Source organism: Anopheles maculipalpis, chromosome 3RL (genome assembly GCF_943734695.1).
Source record: "Anopheles maculipalpis chromosome 3RL, idAnoMacuDA_375_x, whole genome shotgun sequence".
NCBI lineage: Eukaryota > Metazoa > Arthropoda > Insecta > Diptera > Culicidae > Anopheles > Anopheles maculipalpis.
Window position 1 is genome coordinate 74,881,694 of NC_064872.1, and position 14,224 is coordinate 74,895,917.

Below are 14,224 nucleotides of genomic sequence, written 5' to 3' on the forward strand. Positions count from 1 at the left end.
TCGTTTCCGGTGCATTGTGGTTTAATGAATATAGTGCAAGTTCGTGCGTGTGTGCATAATTTTGTGTTGTATGTTCAATGCATCGTCTATCCCCACGCCGTGATGTTCCGTTTTGGGGATCGAAGTGTTCTGCCGCTGTGCCCGTGAAGAAGGGTCAAGATCACTTTCTCTTTCACCAGGGTTAGTAATGGCCGCAAGTCGATTAGATACAATCATCTAGCTGGTGCGAGCGCGCGCGCGCCCTCGTGTGAGAATCGGAGTCTCGGATTTGATTGTGTTGACTGCCGGGACCCCTTGCTAGTCCCGGTTCCTAACGCAACACACAATTCGTTGGTGCGTTGGTGGTGTGTGCATTCCATGATAAATAATCATTTCCGCCACTAGGGACGTTCGTCGGGGACGCTCGGTTTTTAACTTCTTCTTTCGTTTGGAGCTTCACACATTTTTGGACCGTCCCGCTGCCGAGTGCCAGAAATAGAACACGGCAATTCTTTACCCCCGAAGGGTGCTGGAATTGTTGGGATGCTCCATTCGGTGGACACACACACACACACACGAGAGCAAACGGGCGAAGAAAGACAAACCATTCGGTGTTGTCGGATGCTTTGTTTGACTAGGTTTCAGTTGTGATATGGAGCTGTCAGTGATGGAGGGATAGACAGGGAGAAAGAGTCTTGTCAGCTGGTTAGGATAAGTTGTCGATCAACTGATTTAAGTGGACTGCTCTTGTCACTGGAAACGTTTGGTGGATCTATCCGTTCTAATGATTTGTTCTTTTGCTTCGTTTCAGCTCGCACACATCGGAAGTAAAAGTGAACGCTTTGGGGAGAAGATTTGAACAGTGCGAACACGTGTTCTACATCCATGCATCCTTGAGGTGGCTAAGTACAAATCCCTCAAGGAAAAGCTTCTCTATCAAACCGAGTATTGTAGCTGCAAGCAGATAAACTAGCCTGTGAAGAAGTGAAAGAAACAAAAAAGTGGAATCTGTGGGAAAGTGTTTTAATCAACAAAACAGGTCGCCATTGCAAATTTATTGAAGTGTGCAAAGCAAGCAAAAGGTAGTGAAATTAAAAGTAATATTAACACGATGCTACCGTTGTCCAGTGCTTAGTCCCGATTCGCATTCATGGTGAATTCTGGTATGCAATCTCCAAATTCAAACTTCAGCTTGCCGAATTCTTGTTGAGGATCTTTGCGGATGCAAGGGGGCCGATGGCCTAGCGGAAGTGTGGGTTTTTTTTATATTCGTAAAGTGTGCGTGCGTGCGTATTTTTGTAACGGTAAAATGGTTCGCAACGGAAAGAAACATGTGTTGTATGCAGATATGCTGGTAAACCGATACTAAAACCGGGAAGGAAAAGTTTGAAGTGATCGTTTTCAATTCTCCCACAAGTGGATATCTGGTGTCTGGTGAATTTGCGCCAGTGTGTGTGTGTGTGTGTGTGCTGTGCCAATCTGGTGAGCTTGTGCCATATGATAAAGCGTTGAAATCAGCAAACGAAGAATCTTAACCTCTGCAAAAAGGAAAAAAAAGTTTGCCTACTAACGTGAAAAGAAAAGGAAAAAAAACCAACCGGGTGATCGAAATGTGGAAAAGTTTTTCCACGCCCTGTGTGAAAATCGAGCAGCATTTCCTTCCTGTGCTTGTGTGATTGTTTTACTTCTCTCTTTCGCTCGAATGTGTGAGTGTTTTGCCTGCGATGTGTGAAGTCAACTGGGCGCCAACGTGTGCAGATGTAAACAAAGCGGCAAATTAAGCAGTCACGAGTTTCCATTTTTCTTACGTCAAAGGAAAAAGCTAGATTCGGGTGCTGGAAACAAAAACGGTGCGCGTTGCAAGCAGATTAAAGCATTATTAATCGTCGATTTTTGTCCTCGAGCCCTGCTGGTGGTTTTAATCGGTCGCTTAACCCCGCGTGAGCTTATGTTTGCGGCTGTTTAGTGTGCATTTCCTGTGCATGTGAGTGTGTGTGTGTGTTCCGTATGTGTCAGTGAGGGCAATCTATTTATTTCGATCGTTGTTATAATTGTTGTGGGAAGAAAAGTGTTTAATAAAAGCGAAAAAAAAAATTCCGTGCTCGACCTAGAAAGTAGCTGAAGAATCATAGTATTATTAGCAGTTTAGCAGGCCCTGCTGGGCCGCCAGTGTTTTCTAGTGGGTACACGTGTGCCATATAGTGTATGAGTCGGCTAGCTTAGGTGAAAGTGTAGCCGAGTGTTGTGAGCTTCGACTGCGAATTTGCGTCCAGGTTTTCCCGATCTAGGATCAACTTACTACCAAGAACGCCCAACGATGGATATACTGCCGAGTGGAAGCATTTTCCGGGAGCTGCAGATCATCCACGAGACGGGATGCTTCTCGTCCGAGTCGTCCTTCGAGGATCAATGGCAACAGGTACGTGCCGATGAGAAATTAGAAGCTTCTGGTGGTCTAATTTGCTGTTCCGTTTGGACGACTAAAGCCAACCGTTGCTTGACAGAAGCGGAAAGCTTATCAGCGACATAAGCGATTCCTTTCTGCAGCGTTTAATGTCATCTTATCAGTGATTGTGTAGCATTACTGAGTCAACTTTACGGGTAAATTGACATTGCAGACGCAATGTTTGATGATTGCCAGGGGAGGTTGATGATGTCATGTAGGGGTTTAAAAACTGGGTGATGAAAAACTCTTGATGATTTTCTGCATGAGAACTTTTCTTGATAGAATGTTAGAGTTTAAGGTTCAAGAGGGTTTTTTTTTCTTAACGTTTTTTGTGAAAATCGTGAGAAAATGAATGCTCATCATAACCGCACCAAAAATTCGACACTTGAAATTCGAGTAGCGTACCACCATCGGCGCGTGTCCCTCCCTCCAGGAACATCCGCCGGCGGTTGCACACCGTGAGGTCAAATATTGTTTATGATCTCGGGTTCTCCTGCCCCGCTTCCTCGAACAACTGAAGACATTTTCCAGAAGGCAAGAGCGAACGAACCGTCCCAAAATATCGGACCTTCTCGAGTGGCCGGATGGTGCAGTGCAGCAATAAGGGGGAGGAAAAAAAAACTGTGTGACCACCCGGAGCCGATGGTGAATCGCACGGCCGGAAATCGAAACCGAAGGCAGATTTACTCATCACCCGTTCCTGTTACCGGTGGCATTCCATCACCGTGACGGGAGGGGGAGGGTAAAGGGTCCGTTGCAAAACCGTTTCGTATGACCTCACGATGAGCAAACAGAATGATGTTTGGTGTGAGCAAATGGTTTACAGCGGGTTAAGATATAGAATTGTATGAGATTGTATCAAATATTGATCGGCCTAATCACCAATCAAATTGTTATTCGATAGTTGAGCATTACTATGCGGGTTTTACACTCTCTTTCTAGACGAAATGCCGCTTATGTTGAATCAGCATAAGAGTATTAGATTTGCAATAAACCATTACTACTTTTTAAGGGATTTAAAATATATTCCAAAAGATGGAAATTAAGGCGATGTTAAAGAGAGAACTGGTGACTGTTGAGAATTCCATTTGGAAGTAAACCGAAACTGTAACCCTCATCCAGGTAATGATAGTAGTTGATAATTGTTCAGCTCTGGCAATGAACTGATTCTTTTTCTTTGCTGTAAAAAAATGAATTGTTTAATTGTAAAGTTTGGGGGTGATTATAAGGACCTGTAAGGACCAAAGTACCAAATGAATTGATTTGTAGTCTTTGATATAATGCTTATCTTCAACTATTATATTTGCTCGATAGCTCTCATTCTTCTAAGAGTTTAATTGCTAAGTTCTCGCTTTTAATATAAGCTCAGAACTTATTTTGTCAGGGCATAAGCTATTCCAGTCGTCTGCTAGTCTGCATCAACTTTATTATGCGGCCATGATGTCCTGGGGATGCGCTCTTGGTTGCATATATGCATTTCACCTGGATCTTAAGCTCTTGCTGAATATCAGCTGTTCACATATTGATGTCTTATCCATTAATATCTCCATATCAATGTCCTTTTATATTCTTCAGGTTTCAGGCAGTTCTACAGACATTTGTCCCCGAAGCATGCTGAAGAAATAAGACACCAAATCTTTGAATTTCCCAGAGTCCTTGATGGATAGCAAGGGATGTCGAAATAGGAGAACCTTTAAGAGAAGAACCATTAAAATCATTGTATTTCAAAACTTCCATTTGATTACTTACATTCTCGATATTCTTACAGAATTATTTGCTATCAAGCTTCTAATATGTTCTTCACGTATCGCCTCAAGGAAGCTCATTAATTCCTAATGTTCCCTGTAAGGTGGAAAAACTTCGCCAATTTAAGTAATCTCTTAAACAACTTCATCCCAAAAAGCTAGCTCCATCAAGGCTAGCGCTTTAAGTGTGCTTCTTGTGTTTTGTTCAATAATCATACATCTTGTACGGTGCCGGGTAGCAGCTTCACCGTACAAAACATTCCTTAAACGACCTACGAAACATTGGCGCAAAACAGGAGAGATAGGAAGGCGTTGTGAGCCCCATCCGGAGCATCTTAAAGAAATATTTTCCTTCTCTGAGACTCCACCTCGCTTTTCCCTCCTTGCCTTGCTGTTAGCCTACACCGTGGAATGTCTTACACACCATGCTGTGCTAATGACGTGTAGGTAAATGTACCTGTCCGCACCGCATTAGCGTTGTGGCCTGTGGGTGAGGATCGCCCCAGCCGGATGGTGCTGGCTCCTTGCGTGCTTGGTGTATTAGGTTCAGTTTTTACCTTTTCCTTTTTCTGGACATTAGCTCACCCCCAGCCGACAGTGTACATGCGTTTATCAGCAAAGCAAAACCATCGGCAAGAGCGTCTTGGAAGATGGGAAAATCTTTCTTACTGGTCGTTTTTTTCCCATAGGTGCTTTGAGAAGGATATTCTGTACCCAACGCACACAACAAAAAGGAAAAACAATCAGTGAACTAAAGCATTACGGAGAGCAACCGGAATCGGAAGCGAACCGCCCGGAATCCTTGGCGTTGGTTGGGCGGTCGAGGTTCCGGAAAAGCGCGTTACGCCATCTTCACGGTTTCGCACTTTTTTTCGCCTCCGACGCGAAGAAATGCTTCTCGCTATCTTGCTCGCAGTTTCTTCTTACGCTCTTGGATGGCTGGAAACCATCCAAAAGTAACCGGAAGTCGATCAGAAAGTAAACCACCATCATCGTCATCCTCTCCGCATCATCATCATCATCGTTGTCGGTAGCGACAACATGGTTTAGTCATAAAAGATGGCAGGAAAATCTTGTTGCGAAAAATCCCTCTTCAATTCCACCACCGATGGGGGTCCAATGCAGACGACGCGGCTGGGAAATTGGCATGAATGTAACCATAGGTACGGTATCCTGCGGTGGTGTGTGTGCGCGACGGTCTCGTAGCGAGAGGCAATAGACTGTGCATGTGTATGGAACTATCCTGACGCTTTCCAGCTGTGGGTGACTCTATTTTTACAGCTGCTTTGCCCTCCAGAAAGACGCCGAGCTGGCTGTCAAAGCAAAGCACCTACACACACACACGCCCCGGTGAAGGAAAACAAACCGAGGAGAAACCTGCGCTTTTCTTAAACAAGCCATAATTTTCTGTCCAGCGTCGTGGGGACGGTCACGGCTGCTTTTGGGTGAAAACACGCAGAAAAAATGTCCTCTTTCTCTCTCTTTCCCACGCTGGATTCTACCGTTGTTTTCCTCTCCGAACACCAACAGCAAATCAAACAGCAGCGCAGCACGCGGAAAATCGCGTACGAAAAAATTGGCGAAAGCAAAGAGAGTGGCGCTGTTGTTGTGTGCCCTTTTAAAGGACCTGCTATTGCTTGGCTCGGTTTGGGAAAATGTGCCCCCAATGCAGACACACACATGCGAATGAAAGCGGGAGAGCTAATATCATTTCGAACGGTGCTTGTTCCGTTGCCTTCGCTTAACTCGCTTTTCCCTCCATTTTCCACCGCCTACCCAATAACTCCTCTCCCACCTCCCCCGGCCCCTTACCCCCCGTCCCACCTCTCCCGAACAACTCCCGTGCATGTTGAAAAGGTTGCAGAGGTCTGCTACAGGATTTTCCCTCAACATATCCGCCTATTTCCCCTTGCCTAACCACGCTTTAATGTTGATACGATCAAATCTAGCACGGATATACGCGCCGTATACAAACGAAATTTGCTACCCCAATACCCCCGCCACTAAATCCCCCCTTCCCTCCCTCCACCACCCAAGTAGCAAAAGAAGAAAATCCGCGACGGTTTTCCTGCAGCAAAAGACTGCCTGCAGTACAGTGAATGTACGCCGTTTTCCGCTCACTTTTCTAAAGCTCCCCCAACCGGGGCTGGTGTGTGTGGCTGTTCGTGCTCGTTAAGGGTTTTCCCGCGTGTTTGCTGCGTGTCTTGCTTTTCCTTTCGTTACATCTCCACCATCGCACGGCACCTTGCAAACGCGCGGCTTCCTTAACTGAGGTAATATTTTTGCCTTGCTCCTCGCCACCCAAATCCCGCTCCCCCCCCCCCCCCCCCCCCTGTGCATGGTGGGGCCTTACACCACCTCCCAGGAAAGGACGCGATATCCACCACCCGGCAGGTCTTACTGCAGTCTATTTTTAAGGAAAATATTGTATTGCCTTAATATTTTTGTAGGGTCTCTCTTTTGCTGTTTACTTTGTGTGTTCTGTGTTCCCGCCAGCGTTTTTCGTTCCTTCCTTGCCACACCCTGCCAACGCACGTCAACTGCTCCCGGTTATGGTTCATCGGCAGTCACACGGCACCGTAAATCCGTGGAATAAAGCGCGCGCGCGCGCGCGACAAGGGAAATTTTCCCGCCACCCCCGCGGGTGGGTGGGAGTTGGTAGGAAAGCCCAAGGAACGCACACCAAACAAAAAAAGCAGCCGGGACAGACAAACGAGGCCGTAGCTAATACACATTCTTACACTCCGGCAACCGTTCGCAACCAGCGTTTGCGCTGGTGATGGGAATAGAGTCCGATGAAAGCGGATCGGAACGGTTTTAACAGGTTTTTAAAGCTGGTAGATAATCTATTAAAGTAATGATCTATTATGGCTTGATCGAGGCAAGAGTAATTTAAAGTTATATGTTATAATTTAATAGAAAACTATAACTTTACAGGACAAACTGTCCAGAGTATTCTTTACGTGTTGGTGGTTGGTGTTGATGGTCAAATTCCAGCGCTTTACTTTGTAGTTTCAATGTACGAGTCTCATTATAAAGAACTTTTCCATGATAGGGATGTAAGGTGAATTAAACCTGACATTCTAAAAGATTTTAACCAGCCTAAGTCAAACTTTAGTGCAGGCTGATTTTAATTATCAGCTTATGTGGAGAGCTAGCAGATATTTAGCCTCGACACGTCAAAACAAATATTTAGAAAATTGGCTTTGACCACCATTGACCCCATACATAGCTATTTTAAGTCGGGGAACTTCTTCTCCTTTTTATATTAGCGAATATCGTTTAAATCGTTGCCGTTCGACCATCGATCGATAGGAACGATATTTGAAGCGAACGCTGTAAGGAACTTAGAAACGATATTTAAAACCATTATTCATTGGAACTTAAGAAAACCATTTAAAGCGTTGTTTTATAAATGATCATTTGTACGGTCTTGGAACAGAACGGAACTGGAGAGCAAATTTTTATGAACCTCCAAAAAAGAGGCGTAACCGTTCCACCAGGTCCATTCATACTTTCCCATCTCTAGTGAACTACCAAACAAGGAGGCAGCACAGACGTTTTTCTTCCTTTTTTTGATAAAAAAAATTCCTTCATCACTCTTCTTGTTACGCTGCCTACGTTTATCCACAAGAACCCAATCGCTGGAAGAAAGTCCTCTTACAGGCCGAAAAGAAAATCTCCCTTGCGAAAAACTCCAGCTCAAGCAAGTAAATGTCACCTTGCCCGCCGTGCTGATGCGTGTATCCTCGGGTGCGGATGTTTTCGTACCATGTTGCCATGCGGATTGGGAGTACGGCGAAAGCTCGCGTGGTGCGATCCTCTGGTCACTTCATTGCCGGCTGCGCTAAACGAAATGCTGTCGTCCGTTGCGGTGGCAACGGCTCCCCGAGTTTGGTTTATTTTCCCGGCAGGCTTTTATTTGTTTCTTGTGTTTTTCGTCCTTATCTTTCCGGGCATACCGGGTAAGTTGATTTCGCAGGACGGGAGGAAAATTGGTTTTGCAATGGGGACGTGGAGGTTTTAGGATGGGGGTGGCAAAAGAAAAGAGCGACACGTAGTCTTACGCTGGGTAGGTTTTCATCACTGCAACGGATCGCCTCCCCGGCGGTGGTCGGGCGGCCCATTGGTGGAGCGTTATTGAATATTGGTTGGCGGCGCGCGCTGCTCCAACAGGCAGCGTGTAAACAATGGTTCGATTAGAGTACATAAATTTAGGGCCGCTCCTGTGATTATCATAATTTTTCATTACGCAATCTGGTCTCGGTCGTGTTTGTGTTGCGCGGGAAAATATGGCTGTTGGACGGTGGAAAATTGTTGGTTGCTTGCAGCGCCCCATTACGTGACGCTGGTAGATTGTCGCTTAGTGTGTGTGTGTGTGTGTGTGTATTGGTTTTGTGATTGGATTTTCATCCTGCGCCAGAGCCTCACACAGTTGTGGGGAAATTTTTGGGCCAATTTCAAATCGAGCAAACAAGACCAAAAACCTGCTTGCCAGTTTGAAAAGATATCAAAACGCTTAATTTCTCCTCCTGTGCGAGACGGGGAAAGAATTTTTCACCACCAAATATAATTGGTCGATAAGTTTTGATCGTATTTTTTGTGTGTGTGGCTTTTCTCTTGAACCGACCGGTTTGATCAGAGGGGTAGGTGATCGGATTTTCCCACAGTGGGACCGTTCAAAACATGAACCAAAATCCTGTGGTTGATTTACAGACTTTTCTTTCGGTTCTGTCATCTGTGTGTGTGTTTTTTTCTTGTTTGTTTCTCTGAGGTCTCACTGAAGTTGATAAGAAAACGAGGTGGTAGCTCTTTTATTACTTTTCTTTTCGCTAGTGGGAAACAAAGTTTTTGGTGCCGAAGCAAGTTTTACCATTTTCGTGTCCCATTTTTCTTCTGCTGCTTTCTGTTGTAAAATTGGTTAAAAATTTTTCAATTGTGAGTGGCAACCAAATTACCCAAAAAAAAAAAAGCTTCATTCAATAAGGAAAATCTGTTTCCTGTTCCGGTCAACCACACACCGAATCGGATGGACGATAATGGTGGTTGTGGTGATAAAAAAAGGGAAAGAAAATAAGCTACTAGAATTTATTCTGCTTTTTTTTATACCGAATAAAATCGTGAGCTACCGTGCAGAAGAAATGTTTTTCACCATTCTCATCAGCATCCAATGGGGTTTTTTTTTGTGTGTTGTTGTTTGGCATCACACCTTTCGCTCGTTCGTGAAGCGAGAAGAGTTGCCACCGAAATGAATGAATGGTGGAAATTCAATTAAAGTTTTCCACCCGTCAAACTCGCTAACGAAGCGCGTCAGCTTCACCATTGCTGTACGTGTGTGTGTGTGTGTGTGTGTGTGTGTGTGTGTGTGTGTGTGTGTGTGTGTGTGTGTGTGTGTGTGTGTGTGTGTGTGTGTGTGTGTGTGTGTGTGTGTGTGTGTGTGTGTGTGTGTGTGTGTGTGTGTGTGTGTGTGTGGTTTAACATTACTTCCCTACGCTCTCGCATAACCCGGCCAGGGGTTAGGTGGAAATGATCGGTTGAGAAAATTCGGTCGAAATAATGGGCCTGCACCAAATTAGCGATACCATTTCATTCACACCCTTTTTTCATCTTCTCGACCAGTGTCCAGGAAGTGTGTATGTGTGTGTTTGCGGGGAGGAAAAGGGAAAATCATTCACAAGGAAGTGAAGGTTTTTTCCTTCCGCTATCAACCTCGAGCCCATGTTTTGATCGACCCGGGAAGAGAAAAGTTCCACCACAAACCGAAGGAAGGCTTGCTCCCCGGCTGGTACACCGATAATGGAATTACTTTGTCATTTTTCACGCTTTTCCATCACTGCGGAATTTCCCCGGATTTTTTTTTTTTTGGTTTGAGAGGAACTCTTTCGCTCCTATTTTTGCTTTCCGGTTCCTAACCACAGCTCCTTCATAGCTAATATTCTTTTCACACCGAACAGAAGGATTCAGTTTGTCGCATGGCAAAGCGAAAAACTCCGTGACCCACCCATGGTGGATTATAATAAATTCAATTGTACCTTATCAGTGGGAGCGAATTTTTTTGAAACCTTTTTTTTCTCTTGGCAAGCGAATTTCTTGAGTCGAATTTCTTTTCGCCCATCCTTTAGATGTTGGTCGTAGTTGTCGGTTTTTGGAGTTGTTCTTTTAAACACCACACAGACACAGACCACCCATCACAGCTAATCAGAAGTTTATTCAACGAACAAAAGCGGGGTGGAAAGTTTTCCTCATCTAGTTGTTCCCTTTTCCAGGGGGTCAGATAAAGCAGAGTTTTCGGTTTTCGCCGTAAGTTGTGTGCGGGAGGGTGACAGAATTTTGGGCCTAGAAGGGATGAATTTTTGCTTTCTATTTTTCTCCTCGAAAATGCGAGTTTTAATATTTTGGATCACTAGCTTAAAGCCGTACAGCCTAAGACAGCGAACAAGGCTAATTTTCTTAGCAAACTTTTCTTTATTTAGTTAATATGAGGCATCAGTCCCAGGATTCTGCTAGTTTTGGATTTTCTTTACATAAGTCCTGAAATCTGGACTCAAGTTATGGACTGAAATCTGGATTTGGATGTGGTTAGACAAGCAAGTAGTGTCATAATTTCTGGTTTTTTTGACGGGACTTTTCGTACAGACTAACCGACTAGGCTTTTGATATTTGATAACAGCTGATTTAAAGGTGTTGAAGTTCCGTAGTGAGGATTGAGCATCCAACTACGTCGTATCAACAAATCTTTGGAGCCATTCAATGTCCAGCGTGACCTAGTTAAGTCGTGAAGCGAAGAAAAAGAAAAGGTTCAAACTTAGAAAAAAAAATTCCCCACTTTCCTACACTCTTTTGTGTTTGAACCGGTTAGGGCCTTAGGGTAATGAAATTTCCACTCAAAACGAACCATCCATTTATTGCCATTTACAGGGCGCGAAATGATAGCGGTGGGTCAATTCAGTGCAGACGTTCTAAATGGTTAAATTATGCATCATTTAGCACACCCCAAAAGTTGAGTATCGCGCCAGGGTGGAGTTGAGCAAAAGAATTTTATTGTGCATATTTAGCTCACCTTTTTGCGAGATTTATTGCCGGCCGTTTCGGCGATTCAGTGGTTCCTTCAGTTTTTTTTTAGAAGGTGAGCCTCTCGCTCTATTAATTACTTCCAATGCTTATCCTCACTCAAGCACCAATTCCTCTCGGGTATCGTTTGATTGAATTAATAGTTGTTAATTTTTTTTTTGCTGCCACCTAACGAGTCGAGCGATGCCGGTGTCCCACAGGAAAGCCTTGTCCTTCAGTACAGCAAAGGGACAACAGGTACGGCTAATGCTTAGGGGGAAGAAAGTTCGCGGTTTTCGAGGGTTTGTGGTCTACCGGGTTTTGTGGCTCGAATTTACCCATTTCCGGACAATTCGTTTGAGCGATGGGTTTGCGTGCCAAGGCTAGCAGTAGTTGCGGTTCTTGATTCTAAATCATCGTACCTCACGAAATCCTTTGGAACAGTGGTGTGGCCTTCCTTCCCATCGTTACCCATTCCAGTCGACTGAAGATGAATGCTAATTTCCTTAGTTTTCTACCACATAAGATAGAGGACAGAGGACAAACCACACACACACACACATACGTATACAAATAAACGATTGCAAATAAACGGATCTAACCGATCGGGGAAGCAAATCCTTTCCTAAGCTCATTTTGTCAGGATTCCGGTCCCTACACTGCTGGGCAGGGCCTGGGTCGGGGGAGGAGGGTTTTCTTGGCTTTGATATGGAGGGTTTCTATGTGTCAGTGGAGTGAAGATTGAAGACGGTTAGTGGCAATCAATAAAACTACAACTTTCTCCTACGGGGAAATTTCCTACCGATTACGCAAACCGGCGTTGGGTTCGTGATATCAGCCCAAAATGTAAAACTTCTTCCGTTTTCGGATGTCACCGAAGGCGACGTGGAAGGTGAGGATGGTCCCGCTCAATCTACCAAACCCAATCCAGTTAGGATTGCCGTCAGTTACGCAGTTTTGCCGGAAGACTTTTAATCATCAGCCTCGTCATCCTCGTACGACGTATACCAACGGTGGCCTAGTTTTCTGCCTGGTTCGATCGAGAGGTTTTTGTATTTGAGTTTTTGGGGACACACAACATACCCAACGACGGAGGAGTTAGGGATTGTCCTGCACCTCACAATCGGCAAGGTTATGTAACATGAGCCCTCGCACCAAAACAACTGCCATGATGGCCGACAAATCGTGCTGCCGTTTTTCCCTTACGCTGACGAGAACGCGTCTCGAAACACACCCCCTCTCGTAGACGTTGACAATCTTTCCGTGGAGACGTCGTTTGTCGTCTCATCGGGGACTGTTTGGCAGCGATTGTGTCTGTAGTGTCGCTTCTTCTGTTTTTTTTTTTTGTTTTTTCGGGGAACGAGTGTTGCACACTTAAGTGAACTTAAGAAGTTCGCTCACAAAACGGCTCTTCGTTCTATTTCCAGACAACGGCGAAGTAGCACCACCAAAGCTTTTGTTCCGCCGAGAAGTTGCTAATGCGAGTCCTCGTACTATTGGGTCATAATTATTCAGCGTAACGTAACGCGTTCCCGTTGTTTGCTGGGTGTTTTGGTCGGGGTTTCGAACGAGACGAGAATAAAATAGAATGAGCAATGAACGCGGTGAGGGTCGAGAGATAGCTTAAGCTCGTGACAGGAAAGGGCTACAGGGATTTGGTCGTTGTAATCAGGCTGGAATCTGTCGAACCCAGCCTGGCCGCCTTTCGGATCATCATTAAATAAAATAGAAGAAGATAGGGATGAGCAGGAGAATTCGGTGCCAAGTGCAGGGTTACTTAAGTCGTGTTTATAAACCCGCAATTCCAGTTCGAGTTTTATAACTGTTTGAATTGATATAAATAAGAGTTTGAACCGTTTGTTTTAAAAAAACCAACAGGAAGCCGATCTATGAATTTACCTAATGAATATATCAGATTCCTTTTCAAACTGGAAACCGCTGTAGATTACAAAAAAAGCATCCAAGGGAAAGTAATTAATAAAAAAACGAGCATCAAAATACGCCCAACTCTCTGTGTCGCATTTGTAGAACCCATGGACACACACGGACTCACATTTTTCACGTTCTTAACCACACTTTCTCTTGGGCCTGTTGGCCACTTTCATGTTCGATTCATCTTCTCCTTCGTGCGTGCGTATCCCGTCGACTAAGTGCGTCATCTTTCCGGGCACTGCTACGCACGTGGGAATGATAGGTGTGTACGTGCTGCGTATCTAAACACCACACACGGCTGTGCCCAAAAGTAAAAGGATGTCCAAGGATGAGAAACAGCGATGAAAAACTTGCCTGCAAGCCAAACAAATAAAAATGCGTGGACAGAGCCACATTCAATTGAGATGATTTATTATATTTAACGATCTTTCTCTGCTCGCCTTCGGGTTCGGGCTCGTTTTTCCGTTTCCCGCCCCGCGTAAGGTAAAGGGATCTAGCGTTTAAGACCTTGATAGGTCCCGAAAGGACCGAGTCGGGAAGGTGAGTGCGAGACACAGCAGCAGCAACAACAGAAACCAAAAAAAAAAAAAAAATGAGGACAAATTCACTCCACTTGTCACATCGTCCGTTCGAGCTTTTGCTCGGTTTGGTGTGAAGGTGTGTGACCGAAACGAAAACACTTACCGAGTGTCACTTACAGAGTTTGGTCTGGTCGGCCGTTGTCATCAAAACATTGTACACGAAACAGAGAGAGCGAGAGAGAGCGAGAGTGCCAGCGGAAGTGCACGCGAATATCCTTTCGATAGATCAAACTCAAGGCTTTTAGTTGACTTTTTTTCTTCTTTTGGGCGCTCGTCTGGTGGTAAGTCTCCGTAACAAATCTTCACAGCGCTGGTTGACGACATTTACGTTCTCCGGCCAGGGGGTCTCTTTCATCGAGGGTTTCTGTTTTATTCAATTTGCACGCATTGTAACATCTTTGGGATTATATTTTACGCCAAAGGAAAATTGAAGGAAAAAAGCAGACAAGAAGATGGGTTCCCGTTTTTGCGCATTTCGTGTTGTTTATTTG

At 44.8% G+C, this 14,224-nt stretch overlaps 3 protein-coding genes across 4 annotated transcripts in view; all 3 read left to right on the top strand.

Annotated features, from left to right (window-relative positions):
• Nucleotides 1–14,224, top strand: part of LOC126561821 (nucleolar GTP-binding protein 1) — a 331,194-nt gene that overhangs the window by 265,356 nt on the left and 51,614 nt on the right. The window lies entirely within an intron of this gene.
• The window catches only part of LOC126561936 (serine protease 53-like), a 291,346-nt gene that overhangs the window by 10,880 nt on the left and 266,242 nt on the right, over nt 1–14,224 (top strand). The gene's annotated exons all lie outside the window — the stretch shown is intronic.
• Nucleotides 2,288–14,224, top strand: part of LOC126563640 (Krueppel-like factor 6) — a 269,712-nt gene continuing 257,775 nt past the window's right edge. The window contains exon 1 of the mRNA XM_050220285.1: nt 2,288–2,398. Within this exon, the coding sequence (XP_050076242.1) occupies nt 2,297–2,398 (102 nt within the window). The 5' untranslated portion in view covers nt 2,288–2,296. The remainder of the gene's footprint in view (nt 2,399–14,224) is intronic.